Source organism: Leiobunum rupestre, chromosome 6 (genome assembly GCF_980474605.1).
Source record: "Leiobunum rupestre chromosome 6, qqLeiRupe1.1.hap1, whole genome shotgun sequence".
Classification (NCBI taxonomy): domain Eukaryota; kingdom Metazoa; phylum Arthropoda; class Arachnida; order Opiliones; family Sclerosomatidae; genus Leiobunum; species Leiobunum rupestre.
The window spans coordinates 18019124-18033454 of record NC_143389.1 but is presented as its reverse complement, the minus strand read 5'-3'; the positions used below and the strand labels follow the sequence as shown (position 1 = coordinate 18033454).

General features: G+C 35.9%; 1 protein-coding gene across 1 annotated transcript in view; it reads left to right on the top strand.

The window, feature by feature from the left end:
* LOC149939641 (bone morphogenetic protein 2-B-like) overlaps positions 1 to 14331 on the top strand; it is a 63862-nt gene that overhangs the window by 23723 nt on the left and 25808 nt on the right. The window contains exon 2 of the mRNA XM_090178351.1: positions 12950 to 13353. Coding sequence (XP_090034477.1) covers positions 12960 to 13353 — 394 coding nt within the window. The 5' untranslated portion in view covers positions 12950 to 12959. The remainder of the gene's footprint in view (positions 1 to 12949; positions 13354 to 14331) is intronic.

Sequence of the window (14331 nt, the reverse complement as noted above, 5' to 3'; positions counted from 1 at the left end):
AAATCCCTGTATATTTACAGTTGGATTTAAAAAATATAAATCCCTGTATTAATATAAATCCCTGTATATTTACAGTTGGATTTAAAAAATATAAATCCCTGTATTAATATAAATCCCTGTATATTTACAGTTGGATTTAAAAAATATAAATCCCTGAATTAATATAAATCCCTGTATATTTACAGTTGGATTTAAAAAATATAAATCCCTGTATTAATATAAATCCCTGTATATTTACAGTTGGATTTAAAAAATATAAATCCCTGTATATTTACAGTTGGATTTAAAAAATATAAATCCCTGTATTAATATAAATCCCTGTATATTAACAGTTGGATTTAAAAAATATAAATCCCTGTATTAATATAAATCCCTGTATATTTACAGTTGGATTTAAAAAATATAAATCCCTGTATTAATATAAATCCCTGTATATTTACAGTTGGATTTAAAAAATATAAATCCCTGTATTAATATAAATCCCTGTATATTTACAGTTGGATTTAAAAAATATAAATCCCTGTATTAATATAAATCCCTGTATATTTACAGTTGGATTTAAAAAATATAAATCCCTGTATTAATATAAATCCCTGTATATTTACAGTTGGATTTAAAAAATATAAATCCCTGTATTAATATAAATCCCTGTATTAATATAAATCCCTGTATATTTACAGTTGGATTTAAAAAATATAAATCCCTGTATTAATATAAATCCCTGTATATTTACAGTTGGATTTAAAAAATATAAATCCCTGTATTAATATAAATCCCTGTATATTTACAGTTGGATTTAAAAAATATAAATCCCTGTATTAATATAAATCCCTGTATATTTACAGTTGGATTTAAAAAATATAAATCCCTGTATTAATATAAATCCCTGTATATTTACAGTTGGATTTAAAAAATATAAATCCCTGTATTAATATAAATCCCTGTATTAATATAAATCCCTGTATTAATATAAATCCCTGTATATTTACAGTTGGATTTAAAAAATATAAATCCCTGTATTAATATAAATCCCTGTATATTTACAGTTGGATTTAAAAAATATAAATCCCTGTATTAATATAAATCCCTGTATATTTACAGTTGGATTTAAAAAATATAAATCCCTGTATTAATATAAATCCCTGCTTTGGCGTGTTTCAAGGCTAGCTGGGTTCTCCTTGTGTTTGTTGCTCCTAGATTTATAAAACTTCTACTTAAAAATGAATGTGCTGTGCAGTCCTGAGTGTGAGTTTATTACTCCTAGCTGTAACCGCTACTCTCCGTGAGTCCGACGGAGTTGACGTTGACAGGTAAAATGAGAGGTAATGGCGTGCGATGTATTGTTAGGCTAGTATTTGAGTTACTGTGAATTTTGTTATAAAATATTTCTACTAGATTTAAGTGAGTCTGAAGGCTTCAAAAAATCATCTAAATTCAACGCATTTACGTTTGAATTAAAATTTTTCAGGAAAAACGATAATTTTTGGCCTAGATACCGTAATTTAAGATTTTCTGCCATTCTTGGTAGAAGATTATTTTAAAAAGTTAAGTAATTTCTCGATCGCGACTGAACCAGTAAATCGCGCAATTTGGCAAATGAGTCGCGGGGAAGATGCGGTGCCTTTGGGAGGGCCGCTTTCAACTTGTTGGCCAGTTTCCGGTTTCGCACGTGCAATCCGAACATAAATCTTTCTCGGGGCCTATTAGCGCGCGCTGGTGCGTGAACGGAGCCAGCTGCGACTCGGCCGTACTCGTTTAATTATTGTACTAACGCATCCTCATCTACCAAGAGCCACGGCGGATAGAAAAAACTTTTATCTTTTCTGAAATAGTTAAAAAGACCATTACGGCTCTCGGTCCAAAGTTGATGATTTACCAAAGACCACGTGGAAAGCCCATCTTACCTTATGTCGAGGGGGGGGGGGATATGAAAAGGTAAATAAATTATATTCGGGGTTATTCCAGAGTTGTTATTCGCCACTTTAATCTGAAGAAGTTAAAAATATAAATTACCCGTTTCCAGAAGTAAATGAAAATAATTACGTGACCGTTATATTTCGAAGTAGAAATATTTTATTTAATTATATTTGCTAGAATTTACTCCATAATTGTTGCAAACTAGAAGCAAATAAACCGCGGTCATGGAAATTTAACCGAAAACTGATGTCAATTTTGATTTCAAAAATTTATACGAAATTAAGCAGATACAAATTCTACTTTGTGTCATATTTGGTCCAATTACAATGGATGGCATTTAACTTAATTCCAATTAAAATGGATGGCATTTAACTTAATTCCAATTACAATGGATGGCATTTAACTTAATTCCAATTACAATGGATGTCATTTAACTTAATTCCAATTACAATGGATGGCATTTAACTTAATTCCAATTACAATGGATGGCATTTAACTTAATTCCAATTACAATGGATGGCATTTAACTTAATTCCAATTACAATGGATGGCATTTAACTTAATTCCAATTACAATGGATGGCATTTAACTTAATTCCAATTAAAAAAAAATTATTCAAACTCGATGTGTCTTGCTTACGGCACTCATAGGATGACGATGTCACGAAAAATAGCAAGATTACCTTGTTCCGATAATTTCGGCTCATGAGTTTGGAAAACACCTTAGATTTTCTACCAAATGCGGTCAAAGTTTAGTAATACATCAACTTAAGTAAATTTCTTTGTTGTGTAGTTTTTGGTGTAATTTTGTAAGATTATTTTTTTAAACAATTGTACAAAACATTTCCGTGTTAATATTCACCTCTAATATGGTTTGTTTTTTTTTAAAAAAAAGATAAATTCTTTAAAAATATATTTTTAAATAATCATCTACATCGATTTACTAAGTTCAAAGTTTGGTACTCGTACCTTTTCGCATAAGCCAAATAGATGACATCGTGAAACACTCTTTTTGGAAAATAATTTTAAAGGGAATATAACCGGCATAGCAATCTTTATGGAAGACCCCTTCAATTTATCAAATTACCCTGTACAGTGGCGCCAAACATTTCTAAAGCCAGAGGCAAGAGCGGCCAGAGCTGCAAACGTTGGTGTTCCACACCAAATACCTGAGGTTATATTCCCTCTAAAACGACACCGTCAATGCTAGCTGTTTTAAACATCACGTGACAATTCAAAATTCTAAATCTGTAACATGACGTCGAATGTTTTTGTGAGCCGTGATTGGTGGAGAGTTATGACGTAATATTTTGGAAACTCGATAAGAAGAACGAAAGCTCTGTGAGTTGTTCATTTGTGATCCGAGTACTCGAACTCGATTCGAGTACTCGGATCACATAGCCCTGAAACTCGGTAATACGTAAACTGCTTAACGAGCGTTTATCGAGTTTAACCTTGGACAAATTTGAAACTCGAAAGTTTGGCGAGTTTCTATCGAGTTTCGAGCCGAGTACTCGATTTAAGCGAGTACGATAGTGTCGGTGTCCTTTGGCGCTGTGACCCCTGACTCCGCCGCTGAAGGCTGGCCATGAGTGTCGGAAGCGAGTGAGGAATTGAGGATTGTTTTCGCGAATGAATAATAGATGGCAGCGCGCTCCAGACCGTCGCTAAATAATATCGATAAACTCGAGTTAACCCGTTGTAAAAAACCTTTCGTGGTAAAGGTCTGCATTCCTGGCATTCTCCGGGTTGCGCCACGTTCACGGACGACGTTTTCGGCCGAGATTAATTCGCAGAAACGAAATGTTTTCGCCAAAGAAAGATAGAAAAAATGTACTGACGTAAATGGTTCTCCTTCAAACCGGTTTCGGGATTTCACTCGGCTTTATTTATTCGCTCGTTTCAAGTCAGAGGCGCACTATTTACCCTGCCTACTTTCGCCGCCACTGCGCACGAATATAAATCAACAGTTCGGTTTTTCACTTACCGGTTAGGTAACAACTGATGAAAGGAACTTTCCTCCGAGTTCTTCGGTTTCCCCTTTCCATAAATGCGTGTTGAGGTAGGAAGCTGTTGGCTCGTGTGGCATGAAGGGCTTGCCACCACCCTCTTACGCATTGTAACCCGGCCACCCGAATTAATGGCTTTAAAAGTCGCTTGATAACTTAGGCCTAAGGTAGTGCCTTGGGTATTAGCCTAGCTGATTATTTATTTATCAAAAACCACCGCAACAAAAATGTTAATTATTAGGCTGAATTTTTTAATATTTTAATGCTGACATACTGCGATACTTCAACATATTAAATATGACGAAATCCACCAATTGCTTACAGGGAAACGAACATTTAGTGCGAAGCCATTAGAGGTTCGATATTAATACTTTTATTGATACTAGGTGGCGCCAATATACAGGTTTGGCGGGAAAAGGACAATCCGAAATACCGATTTATTCGTAAAAAAAGTCTGGCACTGTTTAAACCGCGTTTTTATATAAACACTAGCATCACTATGGACAAACGTTTAACTAAAATAAAAAGAAATATTTTCAAAGTTTTTGGATAATTTAAATATTAACTATTCAGACTAGTGGCGCCATCTGATAAGACGCCGGGTATTTAATACTCGTCCTCTAATGGCGTAACCTCTGTGAATGTATCGTCTCCAGTGACAAAAGTGTATCGGTTTCATTCATTTTATCGCTGAAGTTTTAATTAATTAAATAATTTTCCATGAAAGCAGCGTATATATATATATTTACTATAAATGTGTTTTTAAATATTAATATTCTCAAATGAAACGACAAAAATATCGCGTGCACCATTAGAAAGGGTAAATTATAAAATCCATAGAAAATATAGCCAAGAAATAGCGACTCGTCCGATTTGTCGTCTTTTCGGACCTTCGTAGGTCTTATTTTATGGAATCGTAGGCCCTAATTTCTCCTAAGATTTTCGTAGACCCTAGGCACTTTGCCAGGTAAGCATAAGGTGGCGCTGTTTAAGGCCTATTATCTTCAGGTAATGTTATACGCGTTAAGCCTCGTCCATTGAAATATATATTAATTGTAAGTAGAACCATTCCAATTCAATTTTCAATTTTATTTATAAACAAAAGGTGTTTTACATAGAGGTAAGGGACTAAAGCGAGACGATTTGTGCCCTTGAAAATACGTTATACAAACTTGTGAATGACACTTGGGAACGAAAAAATAAAAAACGCCAAAAGAAGCCGAACATAAAAACTTTATAATATAAAATTAATTTCGCGTATCATTAAAGAGAGAGTTTCTAAGATTATTTCTAATTCTAAAAATTAATTTCGCGTATCATTAAAGAGTGTTTCTAAAATTATTTCTAATTCTAAAAAATTATTTCGCGTATCATTAAAGAGAGTTTCTAAGATTATTTCTAATTCTAAAAATTAATTTCGCGTATCATTAAAGAGTGTTTCTAAGATTATTTATAATTCTAAAAATTTATTTCGCGTATCATTAAAGAGAGAGTTTCTAAGATTATTTTTAAATTGTGAAAAATTGGTCGATGTTTGCAGAAAGTGCTCTAAGGAGTTGAATAGCTTACAGCTATGGTAAAAATTTTAAGATAACGTTTTAGATGTTTTATCAGAAGTAAACCCTTACCAAAATTATGTTTCGAAAATAAAACCTTAAAAAAGACTTATTCAAAGCCCATAATAAATCATGAATAAGTCTCCCACAGTCCAAAACTCAGACTAAAAATATACTTAAATCTAGATACAATCAAGTTTTATTTACGTTTCTTTAAGCTAGCCTTAAAGAAGACTCGTTTTTAGCTCTATTTAAGATCTTGCTATGAAACCTAATTTAGATTTGTTTTTTGCGATTTGTTTGAGACTTGATTTAAACCCCTTTTTCCGTGATTTCTGGGAGATTTGATTTAAACCCAGATTTTTTAATTTTTAGGAAACTCAATTTAGACATGATTTTTGCGATTTGAAAGACACTGCATTAAAATTCGCTTTCTGTAGGAGCCTCAATTAAGACCTGTATTTTACTATTTGTAGGAGACTCTATTTATACCTGCGTTTTACTATTTGTAGGAGACTCTATTTATACCTGCGTTTTAATATTTGTAGGAGACTCTACTAAGACTTTTTAATGCGATTTTTAGGAGACTCGATCTAAACTCTGGATATACTGGTAAATGTGCCGATATGAGTACAACCAGGGTGCCCTATATGTGAGCAGTCCACTGTGATTTATAGTTAAATTCTTCACCAGTTATTGCATGGCGGTCGCTATACAGCAGACTACTTTCACAGTCGGGCATCCGTTCAAATCCAACGTTAAAATAATTATTAAACACTGAATCAAAAATGACTACTATGTTCAGCTGCCATGCTGGATTGCAAGTTCTAAAATCTCCAGACTTCATGGCTGGCTCTAGATGCTAGGCTACTTTTAACTCAGCTCAGTTTATTTACACACTCATACGGAATAAATTTTACTTGAAAGGAAATATCCTAGTTTAAAAATTTATATATATTTATATTATTTAGTATACTTAAAAATTTTAAACGGTTATTTTATTACAAAAATTTTAGGGTTTCAAGTGAGTTGAGCTTAACCAAAATTAGCCAGCCCATCCCTTATGACCATTTTGTAACCAAGATTCAAGTTGCAATCCATCATGGCAGTTGAACAATAAGCTTTTAATAACCTGTTTAATATCAAACTTAAGTGGCCATTATATTTACGATTACTTTTATTTTAACTTCAAATTGTAACCTCTAAGCAAATTTCAAGTCCCCAGAAATGAATCTCCCCATATGAGACTAAAATGAAGTCTTAAATGACTCTTATTTTAATCTAAAATTGTAACCCATAATCAACTCTCATTTAAGCCTTTTTCAAGTCCTCAAAATTGAGTATCCCAATATGAGACTAAAGTGAAGTCTTAAATAACCCTTATTCTAATCTAATATTGTAACCCTTAATCAACTCTCATTTAAGCCCTTTTCAAGTACCCAAAATTGAGTCTCCCAATATGAGACTAAAGTGAAGTCTTAAATTACCCTTATTCTAATCTAATATCGTAACCTCTAAGCAACTCTCAATTAAGTCTCTTTCAAGTCCCCAGAAATGAATCTCCCCATATGAGACTAAAGTGTAATCTTAAATAACCCTTATTCTAATCTAATATTGTAACCCATTACCTACTCTCTTTTAAGCCTTTTTCAAGTCCCCAAAATTTAGTCTCCCAATATGAGACTAAACGAAGTCTTAAATAACCCTTATTCTAATCTAATATTGTAACCTCTAAGCAACTCTCAATTAAGTCTCTTTCAAGTCCTTAAAAATGGGTCTCCCCATATGAGACTAAAGTGAAGTCTTAAATAACTCTTATTCTAATCTAATATTGTAACCCACAATCAACTCTCAATTAAGCTTCTCTCAAGTCTCCAGAATTGGGTCTTCCAAAATGAGACTATAATGAGTTTCATCTAAATATATATTAATAAAACTCTTTTAGTGAGACTAAAATAGATTTTATTTAGGACCCAAAATTCGGGTCTCAGTTTTTTATGCTTACATAATACTTAAAAATCCTTGATCCTTCATTGAGACTAATAAGCGACTAAAGTAAGACTCACATTTTGGTAAGGGAATGAACCGAAGTTATTGAAATAGCGCTCAGAATCGGTGGGCGTTTTCCTTATGAAAATGATGAGAACATCGAGTCGAATAAAAGGTAATTTCCATCCCCGTCTTTTGATGTGATAAATTGCACTTGGGAATTGCGGGTATAGCTATTTCTATGTATAAAAAATGGTTTCGTAGAAACAAAAACTTTTTTTTCGACCTAGGAGCGCGCAAAATTTCAAATTCGAGGTAAAAATGTTACTTCATAAGAAAAACGCCTCCAACATGGGGAGTATAGCAGACTGATAACTTCATTTACTTCTGGTTTTACAGAATGGTGCATTTAAGAAGTATTGGTACCGCGTGATTGAATTTATAACATTTTTGAAAAATGTTATTGACGTCTTTAAGGATAACAATTAAACAATTGTAATCATACATTTGATTTGAACCTCGGAGTACGTTTGAAATCCTTGTATAGTTGCTATTCCCCTGGTATACTTACCGTGACATATTTGAATAAACGATAAATGAACCGGCGCTGGCCCAATTTAAATTACGTCATAACCGAAGCCCCCCCGTCGCGTGCTCGAATCGCTTTGTCTGCAACTCTGTCCGCGGTGACTCACGCATTAAGGTCAGCCGCAATTCCAGCGCCGCTCAAACGACACTATTGATTCCCGCCAATCCTCTGGCCACTGCGTGACCAAATCTCCCCTGCCCCTGCTAAGCTCTGTACACGCTCAATCAGCGTTGATAGCTCCCAAAACTGAAATTATTCCAGGGTGACCACAGTGCCTATATTTCCTATTTTTCCCTATAATTTAACGTCCTTCCTTTTTTCTCCTATAATTTCATTAAATTTCCTACAATATCCTATATTTTACCTCAAAAGTCTGAAGAAATTAAAATAGTTGATATTTTACCCTTAGAAGTCTTTAAAACGTCCTATAGTTTTTAAAGATGCTTATTTCCAACACTGTTAGGCGATAGTTTTCGACTTTTTATACTAGATATCAACTTTATTTTGAAGGTTATACCCCCTTGAAACAATTTTGACAATCGTTTTCTCTTATTGTATAATTAATTTATTGTTTTTCTCCCAAATTTCTTCCTATATTTTCCTACATTTCAATGATAAATTTCCTATACTTCCTTTAAAGGATTTTAAAATATTCTGTGGCCACCCTGTTATTCTATCTTCCTAGAAAAGTATAGTACACAAGTACGGCCAACTTTGATTACTAGCACTTGATCGTAGTTGGCCATAATCCCATATTTATTGTGTCCCACATTTCCACGTTCCACGGCCTATTTCGCTCCTACAACACGCTTGATTGGTCCGCCGTCTTTGCGAGTCTAAGAAGGTACAAAGCAAACACTCCAAGGAAACGAGTTCTTATGTTCACAGAAAATCACTTTCTAAAATATCTTTAATTATCGCGCAAATATCGGAAATATAGTAAAATTATCGCGAAAAGCGTACTATGTAGTACGTCATTGAAATTATAGTATGGAGAAAATCGTCAGGTTATATTATCGAAATGTACTATAATTAATTAATTATAGTATGGTTGGCAAGGCTGTGCTCACTAGAACATACTCAAGTCATAGACCCCGTAAAATCCGCATACCAGTGAATGCCAATTCGTACTCATTTATGGGGTAAATTTTCAGACAAACCATTTTACACAGTAAAACAACGATAAATTATTGATTGTGTTAATATTCAATATATAATTTCGCTATATTTTGAAATATACGTTCTTCATATAGTATTCCTTGGTATTATACAAAAATTCGACCTTCTGCTTGGCGATTTAAAAATACCAAATTAAAGAATCAAAAGTCTTATTTAAAATGTTAACTCTTATATTGTGGTCATCTTGTTTGGATGTTAAACAATTTTTGGGCTTGAGTTAACGTTACCAAATCAATTTTAAATTTATGATCATATTTTCATACCCTCGTTGAATTTCGCTGTTTCAACACTAAAGGCAAGTATCGTCAGCCCTATGCCATAGGTGCATCAGATTTAAATTTAAGCGCTTCTGCAGCGTCTTAATGTCATAGCCGACTTAAACTCGTTACCTTAGCAACGGAAACAGATCAGACCCCTGAGGAAACTGCGAATTTAGAATATATTGCTTTTAAGGGAGCAAGTGCCGTCTGGTATTTTAAATTTACACTACTCTAAAAGGGATAGCAATCTGACGTCAGTGGATCTAATTTCCTGCTCGATAATCGACCAGTTAGCCTAACGTTTCACTGTAAGTTTAGATAATGTTAAGCTAACTTCGGCATCGAAAAAATCAGGGTTGCCAGGATGAGTGAAATTGAAAATTGGCCTAAAAAGTCCTGGAAATAACCGAAGATTTTAAGACATTTTTCAAAATATCTTGAACATTTTATGACGGTAATATGAATAAAATAATATAATAATAATAATAATATAATAAATAAAGTAATATATAAAATTAAAAATTGTCCAATTTTGGCCTTAAAAAGTGGCCAGTGAAAGATATTGTGGCAAACCTGTAAATTTTTAAAGGGTGTATGAACTAAATTGAAAAATTGTCTGCTAACACGCGCTACTTGTTTTTAACTTAACTAGCGCCAATCATCCCTAGCTTTGGTGATCCACTAGAAACATGGAAATTCTTTTAAGCGTAAAACCAGTGATCTGCGGGGCACGAACGTGTTTTTCATTTCTGGATCATCATCTGCTCGGCGTGCTTGTAACAGCTGGAGAGCAGCGGAGCAATAATGGGTGATCATTTGCCCGTTTCGTGAGCAAAGTGTATCGTGAAAGACTGCAGACCGATAAATAACAGCTCGTGTTGAGACGCGGAGCAACAAACGTCGAACCACTTTTTACAAAGAATTTATTTATCCTTCGGGAGAATGGCTAAATTAAGACCATCCGCGAACGTCATGCTCGGGTTTTCAGTCCTGAAAATGAACTGACATTTTTATCAGACGTTTCGAGAAGAAGAGTTAACCACTCACTCGAAAACACCAATTTTATTTTGATTTCTAAAGGTGGCACCTTGGAGCAACCAACACAAAGAGAACGCAGCTAGCCTTTAAACACGCTAACGCAGTGTTGCGTACAAATTTCATGTACTCAGAACGTTTTACGTTCAGAGCAGGCGCTAAAGCGTCTAGCCAATGAAAAATGAACGCAAGAAAATACACGACTTTTGACGGGTTGCGTTCTCCTTGTGTGGGGTGTTGTGTTTGTTGCTCCTAGGTGGCACCAACAATTTGAAACATAGAAATTTTAAATTAGCTGAAAACAGCGATAAAAATAAATCTATCACTACAAAATATATCAATTTACATTAAGATATTTCATATTGGTATGATCATGTAAGCTTGTTCATTCGATAGGTTGTGTACGTAAATTTCAGAGAGCTAACAGTTCTACGTCACACGACGTCACCCATTAGTTTTCCTATTGAAAAAAGATCTACCAAAAGCTACTGAGTGTTAGTTCCTTATTACTTTTTAGCTTCGCCAAAAAAGGTGTTTGCGTGGCCAACGCGTTGTGTAAATATTGTATCTATCCGCACGAAGCAATTCCCGATTGCAAATCGCTTTATACTTAAAAGACCCCTTCAATTCCAAATTTGGATTAAATCAATCCCGAGAAGAGAAATTAGTTTCGGGTGGAAACGCTGTATTTAATTCATTGGAAAAAGCTGGTTACCATTCAGACAATCACGAATAGTAGATGGCATAATTATCGTGTACCGTGTGAATCGAATCTCATATTGTCGCCAATTAATTATCCGGAGCTGAAGGTAAAAGGTCTTCTCGAGGCGAAATACGAGTTCCAGTCCACTTAATGTACTCTTCTCTAAATATAGGTCTACACGAGACGCCATTTTTGGGAACGGAAATAACAACGATTAACTAAATTAAAGGTGGTAATTATTTCAAATGACTGGTTCTCGACGATAGCCATTCGTTCCGGTAGAGACGAGGTATCATTACCACATATATTTATACGCCGAATGTAACCTTTCTTACTTATACGCGCTCAATCCTTTCCTCGATTCAGTGCCGTGATTAATTTGGAAGCCACAAAGAAAGTGAAATTGCTCTCTGACTTGTGGCGTCCTCGGAAGGAATTTAACCTCCAGCCATTATGCATCATTCATTTTCCACCAGAGCCATTCCGGTGCCATTGCTCGCGATTGGCCACCAGCGGTTCGCTTTTAAAGCGCTTCCAGATTTTATCGAAGTTAAGTATTTGCACGGGCGCGAGCAAGATCATCCTTGGTAAGGACTCAGTTTGTAATTCGGTGGCGATTTAGAAAATGTGAATTTCTTTTCCATTTATCAAACTGGAATCGTTTCCCCATTTATGAAACCGTGAACCATTTCCCCATTTATCAAACGTGTACCATTTCCCCATTTATCAAAAGGGAACCATTTCCCCCATTGATGAAACCGTGAACCGTTTCCCTTATTTATCAAAAGTGAACCGTTTCCCCCATTTATGAAACCGTTAACCGTTTCCCTTATTTATCAAACGTGTACCATTTCCCCATTTATCAAAAGGGAACCATTTCCCCCATTGATGAAACCGTGAACCGTTTCCCTTATTTATCAAAAGTGAACCGTTTCCCCCATTTATGAAACCCTGAACCGTTTCCCTTATTTATCAAACGTGTACCATTTCCCCATTTATCAAAAGTGAACCATTTCTTTATTTTTCAACATGAGCCGTTACCCCAAATAATCAAACCATGAACCATTTCCACATTTATCAAATCGTGAATCATGTCCCTCATTTATCAAACGTCAAGCGTTTCCGTTTTCCCTATTTATGAAACCTTGAACCATTTTCCCGGACCTATCAAACCTTAAACATTTCCCAATTATCAAACCTCAACTACTTTCTCATTTATGAAACTTTAAAAGTTAACTCATTTATCAAACTTTAAAAGTTAACTCATTTATCAAACCTTAAACGTTACCTCATTGGTCAAACCTTAAACGTTATTTCATTTATGAAACTTAAACATTACCTCATTTATTAAAGTTAACGAATGGGAAAAAAAATTAGCAGATGGAGAATAAAACGTTACACTTATCAGGCGTAAATAGGAAATTTGTAACAAGCCTCATTCAAGCGCGTTCCTAACGTTGTATTTACCGGAAATACGTCACGTATGCCATTCGTGTTCATGGCGTGGAAAATTCTCGAAACGTTTGTGGGTACAATCTGTCAATGAGGGAAAATGGGATAATGGTCCCGGTATGACTCTTAGTAGACCGCGAATGACTACGGGCCGTTAGTCACAAAGTTGAATAAATGATTGCGAATTATTTCTTAGCGCGGTTGAGCGTCAAGTGTTAAAGGTGTAGAAGGAGTGACTAATCGTCGTTTGTTGCGTTTCAGGTTGGGGATCATGCAGTACCATTTAGGGGTACTACGGATGCTAGTATTTGCAACGGTTTTGGTGGAGATGAATGGGACGAAAGTGCAGGCATCTCGAAGCTCATTATTTCAATCCTCCGCGAAAACGTCGAAAGGCAAAGCAGTCATGATCCAAGCCCTGGAAAGCCGGCTGCTCCGCATCCTCGGCTTCACGGAGCGGCCGAGACCCGCCAATGGCCGCCACGCCATCCCCGAGTTCATGATGGAACTCTACCGCGCTCAGAACCTAGTCCAAACCGAAGAGTCGTACCCCTCCAAGCCCTCGTCCCTCCGCGAAAGGGCTCTGCAACTTCACCACAATCATCAAGGTCGTTCCATTTACGCTTCCACAACGAATACAGTCAGAAGCTTCGTTGCCGAAACGGGTAAGCAACCTCTCTCTCTATTCTACCAACTATGTCCTTATTTCGACTTCTACAGAATGATAGTAGGTGGTTTCTGTTCGCCTGTTCTCGGACCAAAAGTGTACTCTTTTTACCCTAAAACGTTTCATTCGCCTGTTCCCGGGATGAGAATTACTCCGGCCCATAAACTATTCGCTTGTTCCGGAGTATTTGGGCTACTCTTTTCAATCCTTCCGAAAAGGAACTGTAGAGATAGTAAATCGGATTTTGTCGTCTGCTAGCCAGAATTTATCCATTAAAAAGGCCACAGGTAGCCATTTTATAATAACGTGTTTACTCCGACTCGAACTATTCGCCACCATAGAATCGGAGTAAAATGACGCCGTAGACTTACTCTTCTTACCCTACTCCGAAATCCCGGAACGAGCTAAAAGAAACCACCTATAGTGTTGAGGCGATTCTTAGTTGGCTCCCAATCCCCCTCGTTCTCGAAGAATAATCGAATCAGTTTGGTATCACATTGGCACCCTGATCCCCACGGATACCCATTCTCCCGAAGTATAATTTCATATACAGGGGGTTTCAAAAGGTTATGCAAAAATTTTGAAGGAGTTGTAGGGGGTGAGTTGAGAAGTATGCCTGTTTTTTCCCATTTTACTACGATGAGTTAAAAGAGCGCCAGAGAGCTTCAAAGTGTGGCCTACTAGCCCCTGGAAGTAGGCTGCGACAAGCGCCAAACGAAGCAGCAGGGACTTCAAATACTGTTTAAGTTTACTTTTTTAGCCTAGTTACCTCGATTGGTTTACAAAGTCCTTTTTTACCCATCACACGAACCCAAACCTTAAAGTTCGCGTTTCCCTGCTGCTTGGTTTGGCGCTTGTTGCAGCCTACCTCCAGGGGCTATAGTACGCCAAACTTTGAAGCTCTCTCATCGTAGGAAAATGGGAAAAAACAGGCATACTTCTCAACTCACCCCCTACAACTCCTTCAAAATTTTTG